This window comes from Anser anser (genome assembly GCF_964211835.1).
Source record: "Anser anser genome assembly, contig: HAP1_SCAFFOLD_32, whole genome shotgun sequence".
Lineage (NCBI taxonomy): Eukaryota > Metazoa > Chordata > Aves > Anseriformes > Anatidae > Anser > Anser anser.
In genome coordinates this window covers 3,096,107-3,122,921 of record NW_028154148.1, presented here as the reverse complement: position 1 = coordinate 3,122,921, position 26,815 = coordinate 3,096,107, and the positions used below count along the sequence as shown (strand labels likewise).

At 51.7% G+C, this 26,815-nt stretch overlaps 1 protein-coding gene and 1 pseudogene across 2 annotated transcripts in view; one reads left to right on the top strand and one right to left on the bottom strand.

The window, feature by feature from the left end:
- The first annotated feature begins 12,158 nt into the window (after positions 1 to 12,158).
- The window catches only part of LOC310890635 (olfactory receptor 14J1-like), a 36,837-nt gene continuing 22,180 nt past the window's right edge, over positions 12,159 to 26,815 (top strand). Inside the window, exon 1 of the mRNA XM_083852947.1 lies at positions 12,159 to 13,585. Coding sequence (XP_083709073.1) covers positions 13,286 to 13,585 — 300 coding nt within the window. The 5' untranslated portion in view covers positions 12,159 to 13,285. The remainder of the gene's footprint in view (positions 13,586 to 26,815) is intronic.
- LOC310890507 (olfactory receptor 14J1-like) lies at positions 21,403 to 22,510 on the bottom strand (annotated as a pseudogene). Its single transcript has one exon. The product of its transcript is annotated as an olfactory receptor 14J1-like (transcript).

Below are 26,815 nucleotides of genomic sequence, written 5' to 3'. Positions count from 1 at the left end.
CACCTTGCGTGTGTGTCTCAGCCTGGGAGAAGGGGCCTGCCCGCGGTGCGGGATGGCTGGGCTGTGCTCAGCCATGCCCCAGGAGCTGACCTTGCTCTCTTCCTCCCCGCCACTCCCCACACGGGGCAGGCCCTCGGGAAACACCCCTGAGCCTGGAGATGCACCAACCTGCTGCGGTGAGGTGCCACTACTGCAGGGGAAGAGGGGAGGGTTGGAGAGACACGTGGGGCCTGCGGGCAAGAGTGGTGTGGCCTGGGGAAGTGAGGGCCTGGGAAAAGTTACCCTGGATCCATAGGAGCCATTCTGGAAAGAAAACTTGTAGGCAGGAACAGCGCATTTCTGGAGGTACAGAGCTGCTGCGCACATTGTGCAGGGTGCTCTGATGGACTTTTGTGTCCTTTTCCATCGTGTCTTCAGTGCCACTTTTCTCAGAAATAGAGTAGCCAGCAGAGGTGTGATGGATATGCTGAGATCATGAAAGCCATCATCAACATGCCCCTAAGAAGATGACTGTTAAGGGGAGGTCGGGAGAAACCCAGGACAGGAGAGATGTGAGATTTGGAGGACGGAACAGGGGCTTAGCCAGCAGAAATTAAGGATTTTGTAGAGGTAAGAAGGTTCAGGTTTTTGCTGATGCTGTTGTAACTGTGACTTAAAATAGTCACACGAAGCCCTTCACCGGCTTCAACCAGTAAACTTAATTCCTAAATTTAAATGCTACTCCACACCCTGACAGGAATCCACTACTCTTATGTCTGACCTCAAAGTATGCACTGAAGCCAAAACTCAGCCCATAGCCTCTTTCCCTTACCCTTACTCTCTTGCTTACCTTGATCCCTACCCTTAAAACAAGATTTAAATGCTCTATTTAAGCCTAGATTCTTGGAAGAACTAAACAAAATCCTAAATCACAAGGCTTCGCCATACCCTAACCACACACCTGACACACCAAGCACAACACCAAACCCTCCCACTAAATCTTTTTTTAAGCTCTAACCCAGAAATATGAGACCTAGTCCCTAATCCCATTCATGAAAATCTAACACATAAAGCCCTGTTCCTGTGCATTAACCTCCTCACCTTCAGCCCCTCTCCTAACCCTTAAGGTGCTTGGCCCCCTGGGGTAAGGCAGGAATTGTGAGACTTCTCTGCAGTCCCATGGCATTCAGAGATGGATGTGAGGGGCCATGGATCTGATCAGCTTGTGGGCCACAAGGAGGACATGCGTGGGAATGCTCTGCTGAGCTCAGCTCTACCTCAGGATCTCCTGCCCCAGCAGGAGGAATGGGACTGGGGCAGTGACTGGGAGGTCACTTCTGTCTCTGCAGCTGATAGGGCAGCAGCAGGAACGTGTCACGCAAAGGGACTGTGAGGTCCCTTGTGTCTGGAGTTGGCAGGTCACCCTTGGCTTCTCCCTGGGATCGGCACTTTGGGGCTGACATCTGCCAGTGGCCCTGCTAGGCCAGCAGAAGGCCCCTGCTTGGCATGCCGACTGTGGGATCCCCTCTGCCTCCATCCCCAGGAGGACCCAGACACAAAGAAGGCCCGCAGAGGGGTTGTCCTGTCCCTTCTGCTTGAGTCCAGGACTGGACAGCAGGAGGCACAAGGCTTGGCTGTGTCTAGCCAAGAAGCTGCAAGGCCAGCAGCAGGCCCAGGCCTTGGAAGATGCTGCTGAGGTGACTTCTGTCTGCTTGGCTGACAGGCCGCAAGGAGCCTGATGGGTTGGGATGCCTGCTTCACGAGTGGTTTCCGCCCTGATGGAGCTTTCTTTGGTAGTAGGAAACTTTAACTTTTCCTTCAGACTTTACGTTCTCAAGCAATTGCATCATTCTCCTCTCAGTATCCATGTTTCACTGACTCAGCACCAAAGTACACCACAGAACTCATTAAAACAGAGAAAGTCCTAAGCAGCCATAACTCTCCCACAGTTTTCTTCATGTCTTCAAAACTTGCAGAGCTAATTGGAGAGCTCTCATGGTGTAGTTAAGGAGGAAGATTTCAAAGAGCATCTAATAGAAATCTTTCCTCATTTTAAAGGCTGAATTTTGTTGCATTTCAGTTTGGAGCATCATTTTCCTATAGATATTGGTCTAGGGTTGCTCCTTTGGAGACCTGCTTAGGTAGGAAGAGGAAGGTTTTTCCTATTTAAAAAGAAACAGCACGAAATCATGCTGCAGTTTAAAAAAAAAAAAAAAAGTTAAAGTTCCTTATTTTTTGGCCTCCAGTTATGTTTACCTTCCCAAAAGGATGACTGTTCAAGATGTATTTTACAGTGATTAATAAGAAATTTAAAATCATAGTGTTAATATTAATCCATATCATACTAATTCAATGAGAAATTCTCATGATTCTCAGATGAGTTTCTGGCTAAGGAAACCATTAGACAGACTGCTGAGAGATGGGCGAGCTGGAACTCACTGAAACTCAAAGCAGCAACTGGGTTCGTGAGGGCGGTCTCAATGATCCAAGAGTAAGGGGAGGGCAAAGCAGGAGAACCATGGGAAGTGCATAGGTCCAGACAGGCAGCTGGAAAGGGGACATTCAGCAAGGTCTGTGTAATCAAGTCAGGTTTTGTGCCTGGAAGATGAGGGAGAACACCATTATAGACAAAGGAATGACAAAGCAAGTACAGGTGAACACCAGGATTTCTTCTCCTGCGATGAATATACATTCTGAAAATTCACATTTCTTCATGATCTTCTTTGTGAGACATTTAATGGAAGGGGTTGAATCATTTGAGCTGATGAGTAGTTGCTTTATTAGTTAAGTACTAAAAAAATTACAGGGTATTGAGGCAGAGCTTTGCTGTGTGACCATAAGCATAACCAGGGAAAACCTCCTGTGGCCCAGTTGTGTTTGAGGCACTTCCCTGGACCGGCAGATGTCAGAAAAGACCTGCACGAGACTGGAGACCTTTGGGAAAATCCGGTGGAGCCAGGTGGAGTTCCTAGAGCACCTCCACTGCCAGCAGTGGTCTTGTCCCTGTAACTGCAGCCCAGCTCAGCACAGGAAACCCCTTCAAAGACAAATCCCTTCTTCTGTGGGTTCCTGGGACTGACCTAGATTTGAAATGGCCATTGGAAACCCATGATATTCTTATTCCTACTTAACCCATGATACCCCTTATTCCTTCGAGACACCTGAACATGCATTTACCTTCCTGGGTCATCTTTAGCAAATTCAGGCTGAGAAATTCAAATATAGCACGCTTCAAATGGCTGAACCAGAACCCATCAACCTGCCCCAGTTTGGGAAATCATCCCCTTCCAACTAGGGTTTTGAAAGTGAAAAATGTGAAATGACCCGTCAGGTCAATGCGCAGAGTAAGGGGAAGTCACACATATTGTGCTGGAGTGTCAGAAGGCAAAAAGCACTGCACTGTGCCTCAGAGTAACCAAGGAGACCTAATCCAGTTCATCTGTGAGATAAAGCAGAGTGAAGGACGTTGAGTTGTGTCCCAACATGAAGAAGGATGTACATCACTGGTGAAGGAGCTGTCTTTTTGTGCCATCACCAATGCAAATTACACAAGAACTACATCAAATAAAGGTAAGCTGTCCCACCTTGGCCCTGTCACACCACGGGGCAGCGGAGGGACCTTTTTCAGTTTCAGCCTCTTCTTCAGAGAGGCTTTGCCCTCTCCCTGCGCACCACAGGGCACAGCCTGGCCCTGGACGCTGTGTGAGCGCCGTGCAGGTTGTTGCAGGCTGCGGTGAAGGGACGAATGCCCTGGGCCCCCTTCCTGCTCTGCCCAGGCCAGCAAGGGCCCCGAGCTGCCTCCTGTCCCCTGCCCCTGCAGCTCGGGGCTCCCTTCCCCAGCCCTGGCTCTGCAGCACCAAGCCCTGCTGGGAGCCCTCCCCTGCATGCTGCCACCGCTCCCTGACGCTGCTGGTGCCCTCTGCCGGGCACTGCCCAGCCCAGCCCAGCCCCTGCCCACCTCTCCCCACCCCCCGGACCTTGCCTGGTCACCCAGTCTTGGTCCTTTCCGCTTGTTCACTGAAGACCTCTGAGTCCTTTGTGCTGTGGCCTCGCTGTGTGTCCTGGCATTGCAGAGCTCCCATCAGCCCGTGCATCCTTTGGCTTGGCTTTACTGTGAAGACCCACTTGCTGCCCACCCAACACAAGGCACACGGCATCCCAGGAGAACCCTTAGGATATCCTGGTGGCTCCCAATACCTCCCTGATGCCGCCAGCCCTGTCACGTTTCAATCCCAGGAAGCTGCTTCTTGACCAGTCAGGGCCTCCAGGGGCACTGGGAATCCGCCAGTGACGACTCAGTCCAGCCCTGACTCCCTCACCCCCCACCCTGTGCCCTCCTGCCCCTGTGTCCAGGTGGCACCCAAGCACAAAAGTGAGGCCTTGAGCCTGGCATTCCCTGAGCGTCTTCTGCACTCCAGTTTGGGAAGAAGAGCCCTGAGCACCGAGCAACTTCACTTTTATTGACAAGATGCCACAACAGAGGCCAGATGTCATTTAGGAATAAACACATTCAGAGAAAGCGTGTGGGTCACACAGAGGGTTAGTCATCTGGAAAAGAAGAATGAAAGCAAATATTTATCTGCAAACAGAATTTTAAAGAATACGTACCTAAAGATCGAGAATTGCCTGAGATTAACTTGAGTAAAACTAGCAAAGGGAGATAGCCAATTTATTGCTAAATAAATATTACCACTAGAACCAGTTTCTTCAGTGTGGCTTTCAGGTCCTGGTTCCTCATGCTGTAGATGAGGGGATTCACTGCTGGAGGTACTACTACATATAAAACTGCCAGCAGTAGGTCCAAGGATGGTGAGGAGATGGAGGGGGGCTTCAGGTAGGCAAACAAGCCAGTGCTAACAGTCATAGATACCACGGCCAGGTGAGGGAGGCAAGTGGAAAAGGCTTTGTGCCGGCCCTGCTCAGAGGGCATCCTCAGCACAGCCCTGAAGATCTGCACATAGGACAGCACAATGAAAACAAAACAACCAAAGACTAAAGAAACACTAAACACAAGTGCCCCAACTTCCTTGAGGTAGGCATCCGAGCAGGAGAGCTTGAGGATCTGGGGGATTTCACAGAAGAACTGGTCCACTGCATTGCCTTGGCAGAGGGGCAGGGAAAATGTAGTGGCCGTGTGCAGGACAGCATTGAGAAAGCCACTGCCCCAGGCAGCTGCTGCCATCTGGGCACAAGCTCTGCTGCCCACGAGGCTCCCGTAGTGCAGGGGCTTGCAGATGGCAACGTAGCGGTCGTAGGCCATGATGGTGAGTACATAAAGTTCTGCTGATATAAAGAAGAGAAAGAAAAAGACCTGAGCAGCACATCCTTGATAGGAGGTGGCCCTGGTGTCCCAGAGGACATTGGCCATGGCTTTGGGGAGAGTGGTGGAGATGCAGCCCAGGTTGAGGAGGGCGAGGTTGAGGAGGAAGAAGTCCATGGGGGTGTGGAGGCAGTGGTCGCAGGCTACGGCGGTGAGGATGAGGCCGTTGCCCAGGAGGGCAGCCAGGTAGATGCCCAGGAAGAGCCCGAAGTGCAGGAGCTGCAGCTCCCGCGTGTCTGCGAATGTCTGCAGGAGGAACTCAGTGATGGAGCTGCTGTTGGACATCTGCTAACTCTGGTCATGAGGTCCTGTACAAGGAGGACAAAGGCAGTGATAATGTACCACAGGCATATCAGAGGAAAACTCTTTCCATTTTCTCACTTAAATTCACCAAAAATTACCCTATTCCAGGCACATATTTTGAAGGTCTCTTTCATTGATTTTGCCTTAGAGTGTCTCTGGGAGCAGGGGACTCATCTGTGGGCAATGGAAGAATCAGTCCTGTACTGCAGCCAGAGGTAGTAGCATCGTAGTAACATGGTAGTAACATGTTAGGAACATGGTAGGAACATGGGGTAGTCTCAGATTCACTTTACTGCTGATATCAAAGAGACTTCCCCAGTTTTGCTCCTAGTTCACCCAACTGCAGAGCAGAGGTGTGGAGATTTAGTTATTTAATTATTTGTTTTGTATTTTTGGTTTTAGCTGCCCCACCACACCTGAGGAGTGATTCTAAGGCAAAAATCCTGGGCGTCTGCTGCACTCCAAGTAAAACCTTGTGGATCCTCAGAGGCAAAGAGACTGTTCCTTTAGTGCAGAGCGTCCCACACAAACACCCAGTCTGTCCATCAGTGCTGGTCTGAGCTGTGCTGGCAGCAGCAGCACATTTGAGCATTTGAGCTGCAGGACAATTGCCTTCAGAGGTTGACCTGAGAAGTACCAGGACACTGCTGAGGGCAGAAGAAGCCAGGCTCAAAGTGCCCATCTCCAGACCCCTCACCCTCTCCCATAATCCCCTTTCCCCAAGCACCCTGAGGGCTCACTCCATGGGCAGGTGAAACCCCCATCCCCAGGCAGCCTGGGAACAAGAGCAGCAGCAGCACGGCCAGGTGGAGAAGCCAGGAGGAATGGCAGCGTCTACTTCATATTGGAGAAACAGAGATATCCATCCTGTCAGATGCTATCCGCCATGAGCTGTGTTGGCTTCAGAAAAACTCTTTGGAAATCCCATTTACATGTTCCTGCTGCCAGAGACTCACAGTGCCAAGAGCCTGAAGATCTGTCCTGCCACACGCTGCCCTCTGTTGCTGCGCTCCTCACTGCCTCCAAGCCCTGTCTCCTACACTTCTTTCCCTGTGCCAGCTGCGGTCAGAGCCCCCAGCCCTGCTGCGCTGTGCAGAGGAACTGCTCCTGGGCAGAGCTGTCTCCCTGTAGCGCTGCCCGCTTCCACGAGCTCCCCTTAGGCCCAGGAGCCCGGCCCAGCTCAGCAGCACAGCACCCGACCATGGCATCGCTTGCTCTGTGCCATTGGGCTCCCTCGAGGTGTCCCCAAGGCCTCAGGGCTGACAGCTCCCAAAGGCAGCAGGGTCTCTGCTGGGCTGTGGTGCTTGGAGCAGACTGACTTCATCACCAACTGCTCCTCATTGAAAGTGGGAAAGACTGGTTTTAGTAGTGTGATTTGTACTATTAAAGCTATTTTCTTCCCTTTCTCAAATACTTCTTGAGATGTGTTGCCCCATGTGAGGGCAACATCAATGTACTGGAGATGTTCAGAAGCTTCCGCCTCTTCCAGGGCAGTCTGGATCAGCCCATGGCAAATGGTAGGGCTGTGTTTCTACCCCTGGCACAATCCATTCCAGGTGGACAGGACGCCCCTCCAACTGAAAGCAAAGTGTGGCCTTCACACTGCTGCCAAAGGGATGGAGAAAAATGCATTAGCAATATTAATGGTGGCTGAGCGCTTGGCTGCCTTTGACTGCAGTTCGTACTGAATGAAGTTCTAGCATGCCCAGCACAGCAGCACTCAGCGGTGGTGTGACTTCATTCAGGCACAGAAGCCCACCGTTCTCTTCCACTCACCATTAGAATTTTGCACTGTCCATATGGGGCTACTAAAGGGTGAGCAAGTGTTGCTGATCACCCCTTGGCTCTGCAGTCAATGAACCAGCTCATGCATGGGAATCAGGGAGTCTCTGTGAGTGCAGTACTGCCTCAGGTGCGCTGTTGTGGTAGCGATTGGCACCTGCTGCCCATTGGCCATCAGCACCTGCACAGCAGAAGGGTCTTGTGAGAGAGTGGGCAAGGTAGACAACTGTTTGATGTCCTCCATCTCCAAGGGAGTCATGCCAAAAGCCCACCAATACCGTTGTGGATCTTTGAAGTACCCCCTCCTGAAGTAGTCTATGTTAAGGTTGCACAGAGCCTCCAGGCCAGTCCCAATGGGTTTCTTTTGCCACTCCTTCCCAGTTAGGCTCACTTCAGCCTCCAGTACAGTTAACTCTTGGGTTTTATGTGCCAGGCCAATACTCCTCAGAGTCCAATACACCTGATTGTCCCCTTCCTCCTCCTGGATGGAGGCTGGGCCCCTCTAATCCTGCTCATAGTATTCATTACTCTGTTTGGAGGACTGGCTGCTAGAAACTGGAGCAGCAATTTTCTCAGAAGAACCACTTTTTTGCGAATGCTTTTCCTTGCGCTTCATGTATCCATGCCTCTAGGGTGGAGGTAGGGCAGATTTTTGCATCCTGTTTTCTCATGGCCTTTCCGTGGTCACACAGTAAAAACCACAGGGTGGCACATAGTATGCACGCACTATATCAACTTTCTTGAGCAGAGGGATGCTTACACCTGATAGCTGAGCTATTGGTTCGTGCAGGTGGGGAGGAAGATGTATCCTCTTGTAGTTCTAGCATCTCGTGAGAAAGTTTCTCTCAGGATGAGATGCAGGCCCATAGGGAAGAAGAGAGACTTTCTTTGTAATGCCAGAGTTGGCTAGTTGGCTAGCTGATTCATCCACGTGAGTTCATCTTGGTCTTTCCAGGTCATAACTGTCAATGTGTTGGCATATGCTGATGGTGTGCTCTGTACAAACTTCTGCCACATGGCTCGTGTGCACTTGACTTCATCTGGATCTTTGGATAGATGTTCATTTTCTAGGTTTCTACAAATGGCATTCAGCATGGCTAATTCCCTCAGGTACTGGATACCCCTCTGCATGTTGGTCCACTTTCCTGGTTGACATACAAGATCTTCCTTCAAGGGATACCTTTCCTTGACGCCTGACAGGATTAAGTTTCTTGTGCCCTTTTCCAATGGCTTTGTCAATCACCCCTTTCTTACGTGGGGCACCCATCTGCTTGGCTTCCCTGACCTATAATTGCAGGCTATTGGCCCTGTTCTCCCAGCACTGGGGTAGCCAGGTGACAGTGTGCTCATCAAGATGATGGCTGAAATCTTATCCCTTATCTCATAGCTTACCCTGGGATAGGGATCACTTGGTTTCTGATGTTTAGATGATCTCTTCTTCTTTGTCATCCTGCTTCCATGGTGGACTTTCTTTGGAGAAACCTGCCTTATCTTCTTCTTCCTCCTTTCTTCTCTGGGTAGGAGTTTTTTTCCTTTCTAAAGAAAAACTGACTTCCACACCCATTGTTTTCTCTTGCATAAAGAGGCAACCGATACAGGCAGAGATTGGTTCTCTGGCCCAGCCATGGGGCCCATTTCAGGGGCTGGAGTAGCTGCAGGGCCCATCACAGGAGTTGTTCTGGCTGCAGGGCCTTTCAGAGCAGTTGGAGTGGCTGCAGGGCCTATCGCAGGTTTTGGAGTGGCTCTAGGGCCTGTCACAGGGGTCGGTTTAACTTTGGGCCCATCTCAGGAGCTGGAGCGCCTGCAGGGCCTGCTGCAGGGTTTGGGGTAGCTGCTGGGCCCTTCATAAGGGTTGGAGTGGCTGCTGAGCCTGCCACAGGGGCTGGCGTGTGCCTGCAGGAAAAGTCACAGGGGTTGGGGAGGTGTTGACTGTGGCTTGTTAAGCATGGGGCAAGGCCCAGCACACTGCAGTGATTTGTGTCTATTTGCAATTACCAGGGTGATGACACACAGTTTTCACATTTTTTTTAGGATTCTGCACTTCTGCACTTGCTCAGAGGTGAAGTTCCAAAGCACTGGAGGTGCCCCCTGCTCTAGGTGCCTACCCAGATCCTCCCACACTCCCTGTCACTCCTCACTCTTCTGCCTCTGGACAGATCTCTGGATGGCATGCTTAAGTGGTTGTTTGACATTAAACAGAAGCTGAAACACATTCAGGAGACATAACAATAGGAACATGTGTGTTTGACCATCCCAAGGATATTCAAAGCTCTGAAGAGCTAGTGTAACTAGCCTGGAGGAGAAGGGGGAGGTGAAGGAGAAAGGGAGAGTGAAGCAGTGGGGAAAAGTGTCCTCCCCTTGTCTCCCCCATGCCTTGGTTTCCTGAGGAGAAAAGGTCAAGAGTGTGATTCTTAATAGTTTCTGAGAGATGGCTCCCAAGGTACGGAGGTAATGGCAATGCTGAGTACAAGTACCAGATTAGTTTCATGACCAGGAATTTTATCATATCACAAGCCAGTGTTACACGACACAACAAAAGAATAAACCTGAAGCAGCCATCAGAAAAGAGAAACAGCATGACAGGGGAGACATACAGGAAGTCATGTGCTATACAACACAGTTCTGAAATTGAGCACAACAGACCTGAGGTTAAAAAAATAATAATAAATAAACTTTTTTATCAGCAACTATTAAAATCATCTAATGATTGTAATAGCTTCCTATTATTTTATTATTATTATTATTATTTTTTTTTTATTTAACATGCTGTGGTGAGAGCTGTCGTTGGCTCAAACTTTGTGCTCCATGTCGGACACCAAAAAGAGCGTGGTTTAACCCGGCAGGCAGCTCAGCACCACACAGCCATTCCCTCACACACACACCCTGCTACACCCCCAGCGAATGCAGGAGAGAATGAGCAGGGGGAAAAAAATAAAATAAACTAAAAAAAAAAAGTCATGGGTTGAGATAAAGACAGTTTAATAGGCCATAAAGGGAAGACAAATAATACGAACAATGATGACGATGACCATGAAGGTGATTGCCTGTCCCGCAGCAGTGGTACCCCCTACCCTGGCCAGCCACCCCATACTGATTGTTCAGCATGACGGCTGCGGTATGGAACATCCCTTTGGCCACTTGGGGTCAGCTGTCCTGCTTCTGTCCCCCCCAGCTCCTCAGGCACCCCCAGCCCTCCACTGCTGGGCAACAACTAAGCCATCATTGTGTGATCATCATTCTTCTCATGCTAAATGCAAAACACAGCATCGTACCAGCTACTAGGAGGAAAATTAACTCCATCCTAGCCAACAGCAGGACACCCCCAGACGAAGGGCATGATATCTCTGTGTGTATATCAAAAGAGAAAAGGTGGTGGTGATTAATTAGAAAGTACTGGAGCTGAGCACGATGCAGATGGTGTGGAATATGGGGTGGATATTGTCCTCGTTTTGGCTGGGATAGACTCAATTTTCTTCCTATTAGCTGGTATAGTGCAGTGTTTTGTACATAGGACACAGCTCCAGACAAAATAAGAGCATGCATGAGAAGGAAGAAGAGAAAAAGTGGAATCTGGCAGCCTTCTATCCCGTACCCTTCTGTGATTCTGTGCTGTAATTCCATTCAACCAGTTACTGCGGTATTGTCCAAACTGTCCTGCAAATTCCTGCTGCTGTTACCTTGTGAGAGATGGCATGATCAGGGTGAGCCATCTGCCTGCAGACATTAACAGCTGACAGAATGCAGCATCTGTCCAGGGGAACCTTGAGAAATGGCAGGATTTTGCCTACAGAAACCTCTTGACCTTTACAAGGAGAAGAGCCCAGTGCTGCACCAGAGGAAGAGGAACCCCACACATCAGGGCAGACTGGGACCCTGCTGAGTGAGCAGTGCCCAGGAGGAGGAGGGCCTGGGCACCAAGACGGATGCCATACGAGCAGTGGTGCTGCTCCCCAGGAACCAGGCCAGCTTCCTACAGAGCTGCCTTATGAGGAGCATGGCCACCAAGAAAATATGAGTTATCAGACTAAGCTCAGATCTGCTATGATACCACAGGGACAAATGCCTACATCCATCAGGGAAAGATGTGCAGCTTTGAGAGTGCCTAGGAAAGCCTGTTGTGGAGAGCAACAAGGGCTGTGACAAGGCTGAGAGTCCCAACAGGACCCAGGGCTTTGTGTCCATGGCTCTGGCTGTTGTCTCTGCCACTGAGGCCTAGGAGGAGACAGCTTATCGTGAAAGCACCAGGGCCTCATTGCCTCCTCGCCCCCACCCATGAACCAGGCAGGGCTCGTACCATTCTCCTGCACTTGGCCATGCACATCCCCATCTCCTCCTGCCCCACGAAGAGCCCTGAGCAAGGTGTGACATGAACAGATCTCCCTTCCAGGGTGCCAGGGGTCAAGGCCTGACCCTTCTGCTTGGTGAAACACATCCAGATTTCCTACACACCAGTGCCACCTTCACACTACCTTTGTCTCCTTGTCCTCATTGCCTCCAATGCTCTGCTCTAACGAGCTCCAAGGGAGGCTGTGTCAGTGCTGGCCCTCAGGGGGACATTGCAGGAAACTTGCCTCTGACTTGGACTTGTTGAGAGATGGCTTCAGTTGTCTCTCAGTGCCTGAGGTTCGTGGGCTCCTCAGCAAAGCCCCCCGAGGGGGTATTCCAATGCCTTGGGCTGGGCGTGTGGTGCTGAGCTGGGCCGGGCTCGTGAGACAGAGAGAGGTCGTGGCAAGAGGGCCGTGGTGCAGAGAGACAGCTGTGCCCAGGAGCAGCTCCTGTGCACAGCGCAGCAGGGCTGGGGGCTCTGACCGCAGCTGGCACGGGGAGAGGAGAGAAGGAGAGAGGGCTTGGAGGCAGTTGGCAGTGGGAGGATGCTGGGAGCTGCCTGCAGGAGAAATCTGCACAGCCCTTGACAAGGTACGTCTCTGGCTGCAGGGCCATGCAGCTGCACGTCCTGGAAGGGTCTCCTGCTGGGTCTTGTTGCTGGGAGGGCAGTGGGCAATGCAGTAGGCTTTGGGAGTCCTGCTGGATAGCACTGCGAGGTGAGGAAGTCTGGCAGAAGCCCCTCGGAGTGCCCTAAGCCAGGTGCCCCCGGTCAGCCAAGAGTGGTGTGGCCAAGCATCCTCCAGACACTGCACGGGTGCAGCTGGGATGGTGGCACATCCCAGCTTTAAGATATCCATCTCTGTCTGTGGGGCATCCTCCTGGTCTGCAGGCTGCTCTCCAGGAGGATGCAGCTCTCTCGTGGCATCCTTGTGTTATCCAGGTGCCCTAAGGAGGAGACACCTCCGTGTTAAGGCCATGTCCGTGCTGCTGGATGGCTGTCTGTGGGCAGCCGGAGTGAGGCCTCTGCAACCCAGGATAGGAGGGAAGAGCTGAGATCCTGCTCATGCAAGACAAGGTGAGGATTCTATCCCAATGCACTTGGACTGGGGCTTCTCTGCTCTCAGCTGTCTCCAGTTTCTTCTCAGGGAAACACCTGAGCAGAACGGTCCTTCAGCTCACAGAGGGGTGACACAGGGCAGCTGGGAACAGGAGTGTTCAGCAGTGTCAACTGCAGCTATGTTCTGCATTGGGATGCATTGTTTGAAACAGAACTGCAAATTTCATTGACCTGATCAGTGGACTGACCTTGAGTTTCCCCCATGTTCCTGCTTCCCTCCTGCTGCACTGCAGGAAGGACTCCTCTGGAGCCCACAGCAGCCCCTGCTCCCAGTGCCACTCTCAGCCAGCACCAGCCGCAGCTCAAGCAGGAGACCTGCAAAAAGGTTCTCCTGCAAAGAGAGTGGCTCAGGATGGTGGCTGCTGTGAGGCTTGCAATAAATCTCCCTCAGAGAAGTGTGTACTAGCTTTGTTCTCCCTTTATCGTCTTCAACAGGCAGCTGTGTCCAAAGTCAGAAAATGCCGAACAGCAGCTCTGTGAGTCTGAGCGAGTTCCTCCTGCTGGCATTCGCAGACACGCGGGAGCTGCAGCTCCTGCACTTCGGGCTCTTCCTGGGCATCTACCTGGCTGCCCTCCTGGGCAACGGCCTCATCCTCACCGCCGTAGCCTGCAACCACCGCCTCCACACCCCCATGTACTTCTTCCTCCTCAACCTCGCCCTCCTCGACCTGGGCTGCATCTCCACCACCCTCCCCAAAGCCATGGCCAATTCCCTCTGGGACACCAGGGCCATCTCCTATCAGGGATGTGCAGCTCAAGTCTTTCTGTTCACTGTCTCTGCTGGAGCAGAGTTTTCCCTTCTCACTGTCATGTCCTATGACCGCTACGTTGCCATCTGCAAGCCCCTGCACTACGGGAGCCTCGTGGGCAGCAGAGCTTGTTCCCAGATGGCAGCAGCTGCCTGGGGCAGTGGCTTTCTCAATGCTGTCCTGCACACGGCCACTACATTTTCCCTGCCCCTCTGCCAAGGCAATGCTGTGGACCAGTTCTTCTGTGAAATCCCCCAGATCCTCAAGCTCTCCTGCTCCATTTCTTATCTCAGGGAATTTGGACCTCTTGTGGTTATTGGCGCATTAGCCTTTGGCTGTTTTGTTTTCATTGTGGTGTCCTATGTGCAGATCTTCAGGGCTGTGCTGAGGATGCCCTCTGAGCAGGGCCGGCACAAAGCCTTTTCCATGTGCCTCCCTCACCTGGCCGTGGTCTCCCTGTTTGTCAGTGTCATTATGTTTGTCTACCTGAAACTCCCTTCCAAATCATTCCCATCCCTGGATCTGGTGTTGTCATTTCTGTACTCGGTGGTGCCTCCAGCAGTGAACCCCCTTATCTACAGTGTGAGGAACCAGGAGCTCAAGTATGCCCTGAGGAAACTCTTTTGATACATGCTTCTCCAACACTGATAAGGGACCAATTATCTTAAGAGGACAACAAGGACACTCAGAAAGTATTATGACAATATTTTGTTGTTCTTTGTGTTCAGTATGGTTTTCTCACAAGTGTTATGATATTATTTTTATTTAAATATTTTTATTCTTATGCTCTCATCTTTGATTATTCTATTTAAGTTGATCCAGTCCTCTCATGTATCTATAGAACTGGGCATCTTGTGTACATAAAGACAATTAAGAAGCCATGAGAAATTCAGTGGTCTCAGGTCCCCTCTCTTCCCATCTCCTGTGCAGCTGGGGGAGCAGCCCCAGCATGCAGGAGGGGCTCAGGGCCCAGAGCCCAGCTGCCACAGGGAGGAGCGGCTCCGCTGGCCCTCGGGGCTGCCCCTCACTGCCTGCTGGGCTCTGCCTCTCTGCTGCCTTCGGGTCGGGGCTGCTGCTTCCTGGAGCCATGGCCATGGCCAGCAGCAGGGCCTCAGTGATAGTCCTGTTGTCTCTACAGAGACCTCTCTGTCACATTTCTGCACACCTCTTCACAAACCTGGTGTCAGGAATACACCCAAGGGGCTGCTCCATTGACAGGTCTCTTGCTTTTCTGGGCTTCACCATTAATCAGAGTCCCAGAGTGACCAGTGTGGGACCAAGGACTGGACTGGGAGCTCCCTTCTTGGTTGCACATAGCCCAGCAAACAGTAACTGGCCTTTGACATATCTGCATGGGACTGTCATAGTGGTGCTGGGGTTGATGGCAAATAACATTCTGGAGTGGAGTACAGAACTGTCAGGATATGTCAGTTGATATCCAAGGACAGTTTGCGAGTCTGGGTTGGCAGCGGTTCCTCAACTAATGAATCACAGAATCACAGGATCACAGAATCATCTAGGTTGGAAGCGACCTCCAAGATCACCTAGTCCAACCTCTTACGTAACACTAACAAGTCCTTCACTAAACCATATCACTAAGAACAACATCTAAACGTCTTTTAAAGACCTCCAGGGATGGTGACTCAACCACTTCCCTGGGCAGTCCATTCCAATGCCTAACAAACTTTTCGGTAAAGAAGTTCTTCCTAATATCTCTCCCTGGACAGATTGGAGAGCTGAACAATCACCAACCACATGAAGTTTAACAAGGGCAAGTGCTGGGTCCTACACCTGGGATGGGGCAACCCTGGCTATACGTACAGACTGAGCGATGAGACGCTGGGGAGCAGCCCCGCAGAGAGGGATCTGGTGGTTGTGGTTGACAGCAAGTTGAATGAGCCAGCAGTGTGCCCTGGCAGCCAGGAGGGCCAGCCGTATCCTGGGGTGCATCAAACACGGCATTGCTAGTCGGTCGAGGGAGGTGATTGTCCTGCTCTACTCTGTGCTGGTGCGGCCTCACTTCGAGTACTGTGTGCAGTTCTGGGCACCGCAGTACAAGAAGGACATTAAACTGTTGGAGAGTGTCCAGAGGAGGGTGACGAAGATGGTGAAGAGCCTAGAGGGGAAGACATATGAGGAGCAGCTGAGGTCACTGGGCCTATTCAGCCTGGAGAAGAGGAGGCTGAGGGGAGACCTCATCGCAGTCTACAACTTCCTCACGAGGGGGAGTGGAGAGGCAGGTGACCTATTCTCCATTATCACCAGTGACAGGACCTGCGGGAATGGTGTCAAGCTGAGGCAGGGGAAGTTTAGGCTGGACAAAAGGAAGAGGTTCTTCACCGAAAGGGTGGTCGCCCACTGGAACAGGCTCCCCAGTGAAGTAGTCACTGCACCAAGCCTGTCTGAATTTAAGAAGCGATTGGACTGTGCACTTAGTCACATGGTCTAAACTTTTGGGCAGACCTGTGTGGTGCCAGAAGCTGGACTTGGTGACCCTTAAGGGTCCCTTCCAACTCAGGATATTCTATGATTCTATGATTCTATAATATCCAACCTAAACCTCCCCTGGTGCAACTTTAGCCTATCCCCCCTTCCTATCACCAGACACATGGGAGAATAGACCAACCCCTACCTCGCTACAGCCTCCTTTAAGGTACCTATAGAGAGCGATAAGGTCGCCCCTGAGCCTCCTCTTCTCCAGGCTGAACAACCCCAGCTCCCTCAGCCGCTCCCCGTAAGACTTGTTCGCCAGACCCCTGAGTGAACCGTCTGTGGTTCAATTTGGTAGAGAAAGGTAAAGCAAAAGGTGAAACTGAGGAGCCCATGGGTTAAAGAGGGCTCTGCAATTCCAGAAGGGTTTAAAGGAGCCAGCTGGCAAAGGCACATGAAAGTCCAGTGTGGTTAAGGACAACCTCTCTGAAACCCCAAAATTGCGACCTAGTGTAGCACTCGCCTGCCCTTTATGCCATTAGAGAAACCCCATGGTCCTGCGAAAGCACTGCCCTGTGCTGCTGAGCCATAAGGGGAGATGGAAAGGGGCTAAGCAGTAGAGATCCCCACGGAGTTCAGTCTGCTGCCCACCCTGAGCAGAATGGGCAGAGCGGAGATCCCTGGATGACCAAGGACACCAAAACCCCTGGCTCTGCAGAGCAGCACCACCAGCTCTATGCCCTCCATCTCCTGAGCCATGGCTGGCAGCAGCACGGGGGCTGCTGGGGAGGCCCAGAGCTGCCTTTGTGCCAGCAGCTGCGGTGCCTTGCAAGGGGCTGGGGCTGTGCTGGCCGTGCCCAGAGCCCTGCAGCAGGCTGCAGTGGGCACTGCCCTGGGGCCAGCCCAGCCTGGGCTGCTGGGCTGGGGAGAGGTCCGGGAGGTGGGGAGAGGTGGGCAGGGGCTGGGCTGGGCTGGGCAGTGCCCGGCAGAGGGCAGCAGCAGCGTCAGGGAGCGGTGGCAGCATGCAGGGGAGGGCTCCCAGCAGGGCTTGGTGCTGCAGAGCCAGGGCTGGGGAAGGGAGCCCAGAGCTGCAGGGGCAGGGGACACGAGGCCGCTCGGGGCCCTTGCTGGCCTGGGCAGAGCAGGAAGGGGGCCCAGGGCATTCGTCCCCTCACCGCAGCCTGCCACGACCTGCATGGCGCTCACGGAGCGTCCAGGGCCAGGCTCTGCCCCGTGGTGCACAGGGAGAGGGCAAAGCCTCTCTGAAGAGGCTGAAACTGAAAAAGATCCCTCTGCTGCCCCGTGGTGTGACAGGGCCAGGGTGGGACAGGTTACCTTTATTTGATGTAGTTCTTGTGTAATTTGCATTGGTGATGGCACAAAAAGACAGCTCCTTCACCAGTGATGTACGTCCTTCTCATGTTAGGCCACAACTCAACGTCCTTCACTTTCCTTTATCTCACAGATGAACTGGATTAGGTCTCCTTGGTTACTCTGAGGCACAGTGCAGTGCTTTTTGCCTTCTGCTACTCCAACACAATATGTGTGACTTTCCCTTCATCTGCGCATTGACCTGACGGTTCATTTCACATTTTCACTTTCATATCCCTAGTTGGAAGGGGATGATTCCCCAAAGTGGGGCAAGCTGATGGGTTCTGCCTCAGCCATTTGAAGCGTCCTGCTCTTGAGTCTTTCAGGCTGACTTTTCCACACATGACCTAGGACGGTAAATGGATGTTTAGGTGCCTACTAGGAAGGAGGGAGAGTTTCTTGGGATCCCAATGGCCATTTCAAATTTAGGCCTCTCCCAAGAAATGGCTGAAGAAGGAATTTGCCTTGAAGGGGTTTCCTGTGCTGGGCTGGGCTGCAGTTTCAAGGAGAAAGACCACTGCTGGCAGTAGAGGTGCCCTGGGAAACATCACCTGTCTCCACGGTATCCACCGACCGCCTCTGGTCTCCTGCAGGTCCTTTCAGACAGCTTCCATTCCAGGGAATTACTCTAACTGCACCAGAGCCTCTGCAGGCCTAATGATTTCATTGAAAACAGAACCAGGAAATGGGATTTCAAGGAAATATTTCAAGTGTGAGTAAACTAATCTGAAGACCTTGGCACTGGTTGCTTATGGTAAGACAGCAAAGCTCTGCCTCAGTACCCAGTATTTTCTTCAGGACTTAAGTCATAAAGCAACTACTCATTACCTCCATTGATTCAATCTCTTCCGTAAAATGTCACACAGTGTAGTTTCTCTCATGAAGAAATAGGCATTTTCAGGATGTATATTCATCACAGAAAAAGAAAAACTGGTGTTCACCTGTACTTGCATTGTCATCGCTTTGTCTATCATGGTGTGCTCCCTCATCTCCCAGGTACATCCACCTGTCTTGATTAAACAGCCCATGTTGAATGTCCCCTTTCCAGCTGCCTGTCTGGACCTATGCGCTTCCCATGGTTCTCCTGGCTTGCCCTCCCCTTCCTCCTGGATCACTCAGACCGCCCTCATCAACCCAGTTGCTGCTTTGAGTTTCAGGGAGTTGAAGCTTGCCCATCTATCTGCAGTCTGTCTAACTGTGTCCTTAGAAAGCTCTTCATCATTTATCATTGAATTAATATCATATGGATTAATTCTAATCTTAACACTTAAAATTTCCGGTTTATCAGTATAAAAGACTTCTTGTCCAGTCATCCTTTTGGGAACATAAACCTCAGAGGAGGCATACAGGATGAGGAGCTTGCTTTGCTTTTGGAAGATTGCTGCATGTTTTCCTGTTGTTTGGTTTGAAATAAGGAGAAACCCTTCTGCGCCTGTGTGCATCCAGGTCTCTAAGGCAAGCAGGAGGGAGCTGGTGCAAAGGAGCTGTAACATCCAGCTGCAGACTTCTGTGCCAAAGTCTGCTGGAAGGAAAAGTGAAGCAAGCGCCAAAGAGAGAAATGTCAGGGCTGGGGTGGTGAGGAGCAAGGTTCTCCATGCAGTGTCAGACCTCAAGAGTCTGCTTTTCCTCCCTATGCAGGATCCTGGATCAATATCAGTTAGAGAATAATGCTCCAAACTGAAATTCAACTAAACGAATCCTTTAAGATGAGAAAAGTGTATTTTTTCAGGTGTTTCTTGATATCTTCCTCCTTAACTACACCATGAAAGCTCTCCAATTAGCTCTACAAGTCTTGAAGACTTGAAGAAAACTGTGGCAGAGATATGGCTGCTTAGGACTTTCTCTGTTTTAATGAGTTCCATGGTGTATTTTGGTGCTCAGTCTAAGAAGCTCAGGTACTGAGAGGTGAATGATGTAACCGCTTGAGAAGGTAAAGTCAGAAGGAAAAGTTGAAGTGACTTGGAGTATTAATGGGCCCCACTGAGGGCTGTTCCTAACAAAGCCTCCCCAGGGACTTGTTAGGGCACATAATTGGAGGCCATGATTGCAGACAGGCAAAGCGCTGTGCTGGGAAAAGTCTTGGTTGGTTTTGGTGAAGCAGAAGGGCCAAGGCCTGAGCCCAGCCACTGGGAGGGGAGATCCTGCACCCCCCCGTCTGGCTCAGGGCTCTTCTTGGGGTCTGTATGATGTGGTGGGCAGTGTGATGCCACAAGAAGAACTTCATTATGGCACCTCCCCACCCCTGCACAGCGTATCAAGGAAGCAGTGAGGCCCCATTGCAATGACTATATCTCGTCCCCTCATAAGCTCTAGGCAAAGGGACAAAAACGTCAGGGCTGTTGGGGCTTTCCATTCCTGCCAGCACCCTCTGCCTTCTCCTCTGCAGGCTTCCCTATGCTGTCCCACGCTTTGCCCTATTTCCTTGAAGTCTGCAGACACCCTTCTCTTTCCACCACCTTACTCTCATCCCAGCACTTCCATCATTTCACGTGTGTCTCATCAACCCTCACCAGCTGTTCCTTGAAACACAAAGTTAGAGTCTCATCATAGACACTCACCAGCATCTTCCAAGGCCTGGGCCTGCTGCTGGCCTTGCAGCTTCTTGGCTAGACACAGCCAAGCCTTGTGCCTCCTGCTGTCCAGTCCTGGCCTCAAGCAGAAGGGACAGGACAAGCCCTGTGCGGGCCTTCTTTGTGTCTGGGTCGTCCTGGGGATGGAGGCAGAGGGGATCCCACAGGCAGCATGCCAAGCAGGGGCCTTCTGCTGGCCTAGCAGGGCCACTGGCAGATGTCAGCCCCAAAGTGCACATCCCAGGGAGAAGCCAAGGGTGACCTGCCACCTCCAGACACAAGGCACCTCACAGTCCCTTTGCGTGACACGTTCCTGCTGCTGCCCTATCAGCTGCAGAGACAGAAGTGACCTCCCAGTCACTGCCCCAGTCACATTCCTCCTGCTGGGGCAGGAGATCCTGAGGCAGAGCTCACCTCTCTTGTCTCTTTGGGACTAGGGCTCACTTTTCTGGGTTAGATATTTAGGAAATTTGTTGGTCTGCTTACGGTGTCAGGTCTTTGATTAGGTTATGGGCAAGCTTTGTGGATTAGCTTTTTGTTCTACATCTGCCTAGAAGTCTAGGTTTAATAGAGGATTTAAATGCTAGTGTTGAAGGCAGGGATTAGGGTGAGCACAAGATTAAAAGCAAGGGAATGGGCTATGGGCTGAGTTTTGCTTCATGGAATACTTTGAGTTCAAGCATTAGACTAGTGGATTCCTGTCAGGGTGTTGGAGTAGCATTTAGGTTTAGGGATTTAGGTTACTCTTTAAAATTGGGTAACAACCTTACTTTGATGTTTTGATTCAGTGTTAAAGCAGCATTAACATTACCTGAAGCCTCTTACCTCTACAAAATCATTGTAGAGGTTCGCTCACCCTTCCCCCTCCGTCTCTAGGATGGGGGGAGAGAATTAGAAAGAAATGAAAACTTGTGGGTTGAGATAAATAGAAAGGGTTTATTAGGACAGGAAATAAGGGATAATAATAATAATAATAATTATAGTAATAATAATAATGTGTACAAACAAGTGATGCACAATGCAATTGCTCACCACCCGCTGACCGATGCCCAGCCTATCCCCAAGCAGCCGGCTCCCCACCCCGGCCAGCCACCCCTATATATTGTTTAGCATGACGCCAGATGGTATGGAATACCCCTTTGGCCAGTTTGGGTCAGCTGTCCTGGGTCTGTCCCCTCCCAGCTCCTGCTGCACCCCCAGCCTGCCCGCTGGCAGGACAGAGCGAGAAGCTGAAAAGTCCTTGGCCTGGTGTAAACACTGCTCTGCAACAATTAAAACATCAGCATGTTATCAGCGCTCTTCTCATCCTAATCCAAAACATAGCACCCTACCAGATACTAGGAGGAAAATTAACTCTGTCCTACTTGAAACCAGGACAAATTCTATACCTAAAGGTCACAACTTCCCTGAGATTAACTTCAGTTAAACTAGAAAACTGAGATAGACAGTTCCTTACTAAGTAAATACTACAACCAGAATCAGTTTCTTCAGTGTGGCTTTCAGCTCCTGGTTCCTCATGCTGTAGATGAGGGGGTTCACTGCTGGAGGCACCACCGAGTACAGAAATGACAACACCAGGTCCAGGGATGGGGAGGAGATGGAGGGGGGCTTCAGGTAGGCAAACAGGACAGTGCTGACAAACAGGGAGACCACGGCCAGGTGAGGGAGGCACGTGGAAAAGGCTTTGTGCCGGCCCTGCTCAGAGGGCATCCTCAGCACAGCCCTGAAGATCTGCACATAGGACACCACAATGAAAACAAAACAACCAAATGCTAAACAGACACTAACTACAATAAGCCCAACCTCCCTGAGGAATGACTCTGAGCAGGAGAGCTTGAGGATTTGAGGAAGCTCACAGAAGAACTGATCAAGCTCATTACCTTGGCAGAGGGGCAGAGAAAATGCAGTGGCCGTGTGCAGGACAGCATTGAGAAAGCCACTGCCCCAGGCAGCTGCTGCCATCTGGGCACAAGCTCTGCTGCCCACGAGGCTCCCGTAGTGCAGGGGCTTGCAGATGGCAGCGTAGCGGTCGTAGGACATGACAGTAAGAGTATAATATTCTGCTGATATGAAGAAGAGAAAGAAAAAGACCTGTGCAGCACACCCTTGATAGGAGATGGCCCTGGTGTCCCAGAGGCCGTGGCCATGACCAGGGCATTGGCCATGGCTTTGGGTAGAGTGGTGGAGATGCAGCCCAGGTCGAGGAGGTCGAGGTTGAGGAGGAAGAAGTCCATGGGGGTGTGGAGGCGGTGGTCGCAGGCTACGGCGGTGAGGATGACGCCGTTGCCCAGGAGGGCAGCCAGGTAGATGCCCAGGAAGAGCCCGAAGTGCAGGAGCTGCAGCTCCCGTGTGTCTGCGAATGCCAGCAGGAGGAACTCGCTCACAGAGCTGCTGTTGGGCATTTCCTGCCCTTCATCAAGGGCACTGCAAAGAAGAAAAAATACAGACTGTTAGGGTAATTTTCCGTGAGCAATACTCATTTCTTTTCTCATTAAAGCCTTCACATTGTCTTTCTTTCAGGGTTACCTTTGTGTCTCTCCCTGCTTGTAGCCCTGCTTTGTGCTTCCTGAGTGTCCTGTACTTAGCAACCACCTCAGCCCATCAGCCCCCAACGCGCCACCTCTGCTCCACTGCAGTGGTAAATGTTGTTGCTGTGGCGGAAACCTCAGCCAGAGGTCACGTCCAGGAGGGCTGCTCTGTCCATCCCCTGGTGCCCAGCTGCTGCCGGCTTGCAGCACTCAGGTGTGGGATGGCTGCACTCAGAGGTTGTGCTAAAAAATTACATCTCCTTGTCTGCAGGTCCTAAAGAACAGCACAGAAAAACCCTGGTGCAGTCTCTAAGTAGGGGATAAGGGAGAATATCCCCTCTAAGGGAGGGGATATTCTGAGGTTCGTCACTAACCCGCTTAGGTCTCAGTTCAATGCAGTGGAAGCTCAGTCACCTGTGCAAATCCAACCACTCAACACACAGCCTGCCCCAGAATCAGAGCAGGAAAAGGCAGGCAGAGACTGCAGAAAGTGCCTTCTTTTTCGAGGCAGCCCCTGCCCCCCCCTTCCTCTGCCCAAGGCTGCCCTGCAGCAATTTCTCCTCTGCACTGCACAAGCCACGAGAGACATCCTGGCAGCTCCTGGCCAGGCAGAGATGTCCCGGACCCAGGAGCCCCTTCCAGGAACCTCCCCTGCACTGTCCTGCAGCCAGAGACTTACCGTGTGCAGGGCTGTGAAGGTTTCTCCTGCACTGAGCTCTCCTCTGCTCGCACCCTGCAGGCTGCCTGGAATCCCTTTCTGCCTGGGTGCCTGCGGTCAGAGCCCCCAGCCCTTCTGTGCTCTGCACAGGAGCTGCTCCTGGGCAGAGCTCTCTCTCTGCACCAGGGCCCTCTTGCCACGAGCTCCCCTTGGGCCCAGGAGCCCGGCCCAGCTCAGCACCAGACGCCCAGCCCAAGGCCTTGGAATCCCCCCTCGGGGGGCTTTGCTGAGGAGCCCACGAACCTCAGGCACTGAGAGACAATTGAAGACATCTCTGAAAAAGTCCAAGTCAGAGGCAAATTTCCTGCAGTGTCCCCCTGAGGGCCAGCACTGACACAGCCTCCCTTGGAGCTCGTTAGAGCAGAGCATTGGAGGCAGTGAGGACAAGGAGACAAAGGCAGTGTGAAGGTGAACCTGATGTGTAGGAAAACTGGATGTGTGTCACCAAGCACAAGGGCCAGGCCTTGACCCCCAGCCCCTGGGAAGGGAGATCCTTTCCCTTCACACACTGCTCAGGGCTCTTCGTGGGGCAGGAGGAGATGGGGATGTGCATGGCCAAGTGCAGGAGAATGGTACGAGCCCTGCCTGGTTGATGGGTGGGGGCGAGGAGGCAATGAGGCCCTGGTGCTTTACCGAGAAGCTGTCTCCTCCTAGGCCTCAGTGGCAGAGACAACAGCCAGAGCCATGGACACAAAGCCCTGGGTCCTGTTGGGACTCTCAGCCTTTCTACAGGCCTTGCTGCTCTCCACACTAGGCTGTCCTAGGGACTTCCAGACCTGTACCTGTTTTCTTGCTGGCTGCAGACCCTTGTCCGTGTGGTATCTCACAGGATCTGAGCTGAGTCTGATAACTCAGATCTTCTTGGTGGCCATGCTCCTCGTAAGGCAGCTCTGTAGGAAGCTGGCCTGGTTCCTGGTGAGCAGCACCACTGCTCGTATGGCATCCCTCATGGTGCCCAGGCCCTCCTCCTCCTGGGCACTGCTCACTCAGCAGGGTCCCAGTCTGCCCTGATGTGTGGGGTTCCTCTTCCTCTGGTGCAGGACTGGGCTCTTCTCCTTGTAAATGCCACGATGTTTCCGTAGGTAAAATCCTGCAGTTTCTCAAGGTTCTCCCACATGGATGCTGCATTCTGTCAGCTGTTAACATCTGCAGGCAGACAGCTCAACCTTCGTGTGATTGTGCTTTCTCTGACAAGACAGCGGCATGAGGAGCTGCAGGAAGGTTTGGATAACACAGGAGTAACCAGCTGAATGGAATCGCAGCACAGAGTCACAGAAGGGCAGGGGATGGAAGGCTGCCAGGTTCCACCTCCTCTGTGCTTCCTTCTCATGCATGCTGTCAGTTTGTCTGGAGCTGTGTCCTGAATGTTATGGGACTGTGCAGGTCAAAGTTAGAAGGGCCAAAGCGCTGCTAGAGCTCAATCTGTCTACTACTGTCAAAGACAATTAAAACCGTTTATATAAACACTCTAATAAAGGAGGATTAAGAAGACTCATCATCCTTTAAAGGATGTGGGGGTAAACCTGGTGACAAGAGAAGAGGTAAAGGCTGAGGCACTTAATGTCTTCTTTGCCTCAATCTGTAGCAGCAAGACCAGTTGTTCCCCTGGACTTTTCCTCCTCCTCATGGTGAGTGCCAACATTCCAAAGTGAATTCTGTGGCACCTTTTTCTCTCCTGCTCTTTCCTACTACCAAAGAAAGCTCCATCAGGGCGGAAACCACTCCTGAAGTAGGCATCCCAACCCATCAGGCTCCTTGCGGCCTGTCAGCCAAGCAGACAGAAGTCACCTCAGCAGCATCTCCCAAGGCCTGGGCCTGCTGCTGGCCTTGCAGCTTCTTGGCTAGACACAGCCAAGCCTTGTGCCTCCTGCTGTGCAGTCCTGGCCTCAAGCAGAAGGGACAGGACAGCCCCTCTGCGGGCCTTCTTTCTGTCTGGGTCGTCCTGGGGATGGAGGCAGAGGGGATCCCACAGGCAGCATGCCAAGCAGGGGCCTTCTGCTGGCCTCGCAGGGCCACTGGCAGATGTCAGCCCCAAAGTGCAGATCCCAGGGAGAAGCCAAGGGTGACCTGCCACCTCCAGACACAAGGGACCTCACAGTCCCTTTGCGTGACACGTTCCTGCTGCTGCCCTATCAGCTGCAGAGACAGAAGTAACCTCCCAGTCACTGCCCCAGTCACATTCCTCCTGCTGGGGCAGGACATCCTGAGGCAGAGCTGACCTAGGGGAGACATAGCTGACCTAGAGTGCCCCCTCGGTACCTGTTTTTCACGTTCTGGGTTGGAGATTAAGCAAAGTTTTAGTGGGAGTGTTTGGTGTTCTGCTTGTGGTGTCAGGTCTGTGGTTAAGGTATGGGCAAGATCTGTGGTTTAGGGTTTTTTTAGGTCTGCCAAGAAGTCTAGGGTTAAATAGACCATTTTAATGTTAGTGTTAAGGGAAGGCACTAGGTTAGCAAGAGAGAAAATGGATTCCTGTCAGAGTGTTGTAGTAGCATTTAGGTTTAGGGATTAAATTCCTGGTTCAAGTAAGGTAAGGGCCATACATGACTGTTTTAAGTCAGTGTTACTGCAGCATCTACATTACATGACCCCTCATACCTCCATGAAATCATTAATTTCTGTTGGCCAAGCTCTTATTCCCACCCCAAAATCTCACATTTTTCTTGTCCAGGCTGCTCCTGACCTCCCCATATCTTATTGGGATCAGCTTTCTGATGACATTCTTGGTCCCAGAGTATCTGTCTCACCTCTGTTGGCTACTCTAGTATTGAGACAGAAGTGGCATTGTAGTCAGGAGGGAAAAGGGCATGAATGTCTGTAGGATCATCCTCCACAATGTGCCCATCAGCTCTGCACCTCCACAAAACTGCGCTTCCTACCTACAAGTTTTGTTTCCAGAATGGTTTGTATGGTCCAGGGTTCCTTTTTCCAGGCCCTCACGCATGGTTTTGTTTCGGATGTGCAGCGATGGGATAAGGAAAGCCAAGGCACAGATAGAATTGAGATTGGGAGAGGAAGCAACGAATAACAGGAAGAGATTCTAGAGATACATCAGAAATGAAAGGCCAAGGAGAGTGTTCCCCCTCTGATGGATGAGAAGGGTGAACTGGTAATGACATCCATGGAGAAGGCTGAGGGACTCAACAACTTCCAGTCAGTCTTCACTGCCAGTCAGGCTTCCCAAGTCTTTCATTTCCCTGAACCCAGAGATGGAGGCTGGGGGGCAAAGTCCCACCTGCTGTAAGTGAAGAGAGAGCTTGGGAACACCTGATGAAACTCCACAAGTACAGGTCTATGGGGCATGATGATTTGCATCCCAGGGTGCTGAGGGAACCGGCTGATGTAGTTGCCAAGCCTCTCTCCATCATATTTGAAGAGTCCTGGCAGTCGGGTGAAGTCCCTGGTCCATCAGGGTGGAAAGCACACCTGAAGCAGGCATCCCAAGCCATCAGGCTCCCTGCGGCCTGTCAGCCAAGCAGACGGAAGTCACCTCAGCAGCATCTCCCAAGGCCTGGGCCTGCTGCTGGCCTTGAGATGCACCATATCATTTTAATGGGCAACAATATCATAATTAAAGATATGAAAAGCCTGTAATAAAGATACAAAAATAAATAGTTTTTCCTGT